Source organism: Sinocyclocheilus rhinocerous, unplaced genomic scaffold (genome assembly GCF_001515625.1).
Source record: "Sinocyclocheilus rhinocerous isolate Xijiao unplaced genomic scaffold, SAMN03320098_v1.1 scaffold1079, whole genome shotgun sequence".
Classification (NCBI taxonomy): Eukaryota; Metazoa; Chordata; class Actinopteri; order Cypriniformes; family Cyprinidae; genus Sinocyclocheilus; species Sinocyclocheilus rhinocerous.
The window spans coordinates 115,261-121,617 of NW_015650124.1; the positions used below are offsets into that span (position 1 = coordinate 115,261).

The following is a 6,357-nucleotide window of genomic DNA, read 5'->3' on the forward strand; positions in this document are numbered from 1 at the left end:
CTGGAAGCATTTCCAGAACCTGTACATATTGACATGCCACCTTTTTTTTGCATGCAAACATTTTCTGCCTCGTGATCTTGTTATTGAGCACAAATAGCTGGTAATGCGCAGGCAGTGTCATGTTCACAAACCTGAGCGCCGCAGGGGAAGCTCGTGTAAAACCAGGCATGAAAAATGCTAATTACCAATGTTAACAGTGTAGCTGGTGATTTGTGAACAACACCTGACAAGTATCGCGCTCTCCCTCAATGAATGTCTCTGAATGAAGCGCCTCATTAAGCTGCAGGCCGATGAGAAGCACATCATGTGTGACCTTCAGCGTGTGTTGAATCCACATGCTTTAGTTTGAGTGTCCCTGTGCTCTCATTAGCCTTCACGTCTGCTCACCTCCATCAGCAAAGAAGATCTGACTCACCTCTCCTCATGCTGCTCAAAACTCCTTTTTTTGTCTTTGAACAATGCATGTACTGGTTTTAAAATCTAAAGCCTAACAAAGTTCTTTTTTCAGAAAGGTTTTGTTTGAAAAATGTGCTTTCTTGAATATCTTTCTTTAAAATAATGACATTTATTGTCCTATTTTATTATCTAAAGCAATCATCTTTATTATATTTGTTTTATTTTTTAGGCTTTTTGGGCCTACCGTATTGTATTATAAGTGGACACCATTACTAATCATACACTAAAATAATACTTAATATTCCTTGATATAAAGGCCCATATGGGTAAAAAAAAAGATATATATAATTTATTATTAATTTTTTGCAGTGATGTTCCTTTTTCTTATTCAAGTGAGATTAAAATTATTAATATCTGTCGCCATCTAGTGGCTAAATCTGAGATGTAAAACAGTGAAACTTAGTTCAATCTTGAGAAAGTCTGTGCTCTTGAGTTTACATATCTTTTCAGAATAAAAGTAAACATTATAATTCACATTTAAACATTTATTTCCATATTTTAGCATGTACATAGCAGAAAGGGGCAGAGATCCTTCAAATGACCTTTATGTTTAAAGCAAGAGATAAGCTATTCTGTGACTCTCCCATTCATTATAGAGCTATGAGTTCAAGCGCAATGAATGTAGCAATGTTGAGAAGTAGTGCAAGTATTCTTATACTGGTAGTCCGATCTTTATAGTTATTTGTACAGGAACGAGTCTGACATGATAAACCCACACACTGTAACAGACCCAGTAAAGCAGGAACCTCCCGTTTGATTCTCAGCTCATCATAGCATCTATTAATGAACAGGCTTGAGCTCCGTTCTCTGTTCATCCATTCTTCCGCCCTGGACCTTCAGCAACAAAGAAAAGAAATCTTCATCGTCCATCGGTCCTGGAGCTGCACTGCGCTGCTCCTCCAGCCGCCCCTGGGCCTGGCAAAATAAAAATAAACACATTAATAATAATAATAATAATAATAATAATAATACTTTTTAATAATTATTATATAATAAATATATTAATAATAACATTAGGCTTTACCAATTTGACATTACTGACCAGACATTAGTGTACTGATTATAAATGTTTTGTGATTTTAAAAAAAGAAGGGGAAAAAACACCTTTTAATACTATAAATAATAATAATTAGTAGTAAGAGTAGTCGTAGAAGTAGTATTAAAAAGTTAATACAATAATAATAATTTTAGAAATAAAAAACATTAACCAATTTGACATTACTGACCATAAATTATGATAATAATCACGAACATTTTGAAATTATTATTGTTTACATTATTATTATTGTAATAATAATACGTTTTAATATAATGATATATAATTATAATTATTTTAGAAATCAAAAACATTAGCCTTTACCAATTTGACATTACTGACCGGAAATTATTATATTGATTATAAACGTTTTGTGATTTAAAAAATAATATGTTTTATATTATAATAAATTATTATTATTAGTAGTAGTAGTAAAAGTTAACACAATAATAATAATTTTAGAAATCAAAAACATTTGCTTTCACCAATTTGACATTACTGACCATACATTATGATATTAATCATAAACATGTTGCAATTAATAATAATAATAATAATTTTACAAATTAAAAATTTTAAATTTAAAAAACCTTTACTGATTTGACAGTACTGACCAGAATATTAATTATGGTCTTTTTGTACCTTTTGACAACCAGAGTTTTTAATGGCAAGAAATAAAAAACAAACAAAGAAACTAATTAATTAATTAATTAAAAACAAGCAAACAGTTATTTATTTTTGAAAACATTTTTTTTTTTAAATCATGTTTACTATTTTTCTCACACAGTTTAGCTGTCGTTTTTGCACATATACAGCTGCCTATGTAATATATTTGGAATGGGGTTCCTCATAAGAGGATCATCATATTTGCGGCCCTTGGCATCAACAAGTTTGAAAAACTTTTTTGAAAAAAAGTTTCCTGACACAAAGACAAACATGCCAGTAGTTACAGACTGGGTCATATGTGTCTATTCCAGCAGAGTCAAACAGCACTCACTTGTGAGTTGACGATCATGTTGTAAAAGTCCTCTTTGGGTGTTTGTGTGGGAACGGTCCGGGAGACCTCTGGGATCTTCCAGCTGCTCTTCCTCTGTTTGGCTTTGGGCAGCGGAGGTGGGGGGGCAGAGGGAGAGTTCTGGAGCTCTGCTCGCTGGTCATCCAGTCGACGACCCTGAGAGGTCACCAACAAATCGAAGAACTCCTCCTTCTGCAGGGACGTCATGGAGGAGAACACCACTGTATGGAAAGACACGGTTCACGAGAGTCCTGTGTGTCGCGTTATTGTCTGTGATTTTGGTGAGGAAATGCGTTCAGACTGTGTCTCCTCACCTCTCTGGCTGTGGCGAGGTGTGCTGGGCTCTGAGTAACACCTCCTGCGGTGCTCCAGACGGAACGAGCAGCGCTGGTCATTGAGCCGCCGGCCCTCTTGTAACGCGAACAACAGCTCACACAAAGCGTCTGGGAAATCTGGAGATATCCTGTGAACCTGAGCACATCATCATATCAAATCCTTTCACCCAAAATGAAAATTCAGTTCATTTGTTGTTCCAAACCTGTATGAGTTTCTGCCTTCTGCTGAACACAAAAGAAGATATTCTGAAGAACGGTGGTAACCAAACATAGTATTCCATAGTATTTTTTGGCTTCCGCCAACTGTTTGGTTACCAATATACTTCAAAATGTATTTTCTTTCATGTTCAACAGAAGAAAGAAGCTAGTTTGAAATGACACGAGGATGAATAAATGGTGACAGAATTTTCATTTTTAGGTGAACTATCCCTTTAATTCAAAAGAGTACATCCATAAGCGTCTAGATATTGCTTAATTTCCAAAAGTCAGATCGCTTAGAAAATAAATATTGTCTCCTCAACACAATCAGTTCCTGAAGGATAAAATCAAGGCCCTTTTCTTGATGAATATAATTTTTCACGCATAAATGTTTACATAAGAATATTACATATATATTAGAAATATTAGAATAAAGCAATAAGCCCCGTGAAGCCGTGGTTTACAGTGAATTTATAACAGCTAAGGGGCGTTGTTAGGTACGACGCGAGCACCTAAAACCCCCTTAGCTGTTATAAATTCACTGTAAACCACGGCTTCACGGGGCTTATTGCTTTTATAAAACGGTTATTCCATATACGTAGTAAGGTTTCGCAAAATAAAACAGAGCAAATAAAGTGTAATGATATTAATAAAAACAGTATTCTTCCGCCAAACAACGTAGTTCCTCAGAAACAATTGTAGTTGCAACAAAGTGGTTGCCGAGCAACACACAGAAGTAAACAAAGGTGTATGTTTGTAGAGTAATTTACAACAGCTTCGAACGTGGCTCAACCAATCAGAATCAAGGACCGGAACTATCCGTTTTATAACATTAGAAATATTACAGAAGTTGCGTACGCTTTATAATGTTGATTTAAAATTCTTAATGAATAATGGGATGTGTCAGTTTGCAAATTTCTGGACTAAACTTTTGTATTTTTGTAAATTCCTTTAAAAAAAAAATAATCACATGTAATACCATGACAACTAAAGTAACATAAAGTGTCATTATGTGAAGCTTTTTAAATAATATTAGTCCATGTCTGTTAGCTTTGAGGCTCATTTACAGTACTGGTCAAACGCAGTACTGGTTAAGGAGTTTTTAATTTTTTTTATTTTTTATTATTACATTAATACTTTTATTCAGCAAGGGTGCATTAAAATAATAAAAAAGTGACAATAAAGGCATGTATAATGTTACATAAAATGTCTATTTTAAATAAATGCTGTCCTTTTGAACTTTCTATTCATTAAATAATCCTATAAAAAATGTATTAGTGTTTCCACCAGAATATGAAGCAGAAAAACAGTTTTCATCATTGATAATAAGCAGAAATGTTTCTTGAGCAGCAAATCAGCATATTAGATTGATTTCTGAAGGATCATGTGACACTGAAGACTGGAGAAATGCTGCTGAAAATTTGTATTAGTGTTTCCACCAGAATATGAAGCAGCACAACAGTTTTCATCATTGATAATAAGCAGAAATGTTTCTTGAGCAGCAAATCAGCATATTAGATTGATTTCTGAAGGATCATGTGACACTGAAGACTGGAGAAATGCTGCTGAAAATTCAGCTTTGCATCACAGGAATAAATTATATTTTAAAACATATACAGACAGAAAACAGTTATTTTAAGCTAAAACAATATTTCACAACATTACAGTTTTTACTTTATAAAAACATTAAACTCCAACACCAAACTTTTGAAAAGTCGTGTATATGCTAATATAATAAATAGTGGAAATATTTATTTATTATAATAAATTATTATAATATCATTTATTATAATAAAATTATTCAAATTTCTAGAATTAAAATTCCCTAGCTGTAATTAGCACCTATTGACAAGAACTTCAAAGGTCCCGCCCACTTAGTGATTCAATAGGAAATACATCAACGCAGGAAAAAAAAAACTGCACTTGTCAAGCCATTTCATGGTGTCTTCTCAATGCAATTAGACACACTATTAAATTTGGCATAATTATTAAACGTTACCGTTAGTTTTGCATCGTCAGGGCTGAGTCTGTCTTTGGGCCGCAGTTTTACTTCTCCTTGAGTGCTTGGTTTGTCTTGAGTCTCTGCTTGTAGCATCTTCTCTGGTCCCGCAGCCGTCCCGTCTGATGATCCCTTGTCCGTTTTCGCAATATTTTCACGCCCCGCGTGATCTTCCACCTTCTCTTCTATTTGACTTTCCAGAGTTACATTCCGCTCCTCATCTATTTCTGCCTGCATTGCTTCACTTTCACCTTTTCCTATTTGGACATGGTTGTGATCATGTGAACTTCCCTCTGTGGCTTCTGTAATGTCATCCTTTGTGTTTTCATCAGTCGTCCTAACTCTCAGTACGGTCCTTCCTCTCTCTATGTTGTTTATCACATCCGAAGGTTCATCCCCCTCTTCGAGGATGAGAAGAGGGTCCAACTGTTTGTCCACCGAGGTTTCAACTTTGACCTCGGAGCAGTTCATCGTAGCTTCTGCTGAGCCCTCCGTGGAAGAAAATATGAGAGCCTATAAAAAGTATGAAGTTAGAGATCCCTCATTTCTATATATTGAACAAGTCGAGACACTGAACAGTCATGCATGTAATCAGCAGCATATATATCTAAAGTATGTTTATCATTTACAATGCCACTTTTTTAACTAGCGTAGTCTGTAGTAGAACGTGACATATGACAACTAATCTTAGATAAAACGTTTTCAGCGCACAACATACTAGTTACTATAATATAGTTATAACATGTAACTGTACTTATTTTGACTCCGATTTAGATAGTGGGTGACATTTTACGGCCCTGCTTACCTTCTCAACCTTAGACGAGTTAAAATGAGGTCCTCTCAGCGGAATGTCAAGTAAAGCCCACATGCATCTCACCTCCGTGTACGAACATGCATTAACTCCCACATATCTCGGCTAAACTTTGAGTGTTTCTCACAAACGAATCTGAAAAGAGCTTAAAGCTGACACGATGCATCGACAACTTCACTGCTTCACAGTCTGCTTGCTCTGTCTCTTCCTGTTCCTCTCTTATGGCCCTGATCCACCCCTATTTATCTGGCCCGTTTCAGTTTATCTAGTGGAATAGGTTTATGTATAGGAATGCTCTGTAGAAGTGCATGATACAATCTGCTCCATTTAAACTCACTTTTATTCAAATGCTAAGCTATTTTATAATCATACGTATGGGAAATGTGTGCTGACGCTCAACAGCTCTGAAAGTCTTGCATGTTGAAACTGGCGGCCTGTTTGTTTAACACAGTCTGTGGTTTTGCAGATTTCCTGTTGACTACCAGCAAAACGAGAAGTTAGACTTGG

The 6,357-nt window shown here is 35.3% G+C and overlaps 1 protein-coding gene across 1 annotated transcript; it reads right to left on the minus strand.

Moving 5' to 3' along the window:
- Nucleotides 1-938: 938 nt before the first annotated feature.
- LOC107711541 (G-protein-signaling modulator 1-like) lies at nucleotides 939-6,104 on the minus strand. Its single transcript, XM_016516530.1, has 5 exons — nucleotides 5,845-6,104; nucleotides 5,040-5,552; nucleotides 2,822-2,978; nucleotides 2,490-2,728; nucleotides 939-1,371 (listed from the first exon to the last, which is right to left on the minus strand). Exons 1-5 carry the CDS (start codon nucleotides 5,905-5,907, stop codon nucleotides 1,237-1,239), a joined length of 1,107 nt encoding a protein of 368 aa, XP_016372016.1. The 5' UTR covers nucleotides 5,908-6,104; the 3' UTR covers nucleotides 939-1,236.
- Between the last annotated feature and the right edge of the window lie 253 nt (nucleotides 6,105-6,357).

Coding starts and splice junctions, on each gene's coding strand:
- LOC107711541 (XM_016516530.1), bottom strand. CDS start 5,907: ATGTGGGCTTTACTTGACATTCCGCTGAGAGGACCTCATTTTAACTCG. Junction 2,979..5,039: donor CTGACGATGCAAAACTAACG/GTAACGTTTAAT, acceptor TGATGTGCTCAG/GTTCACAGGATATCTCCAGA. Junction 1,372..2,489: donor ACATGATCGTCAACTCACAA/GTGAGTGCTGTT, acceptor TTATTTTGCCAG/GCCCAGGGGCGGCTGGAGGA.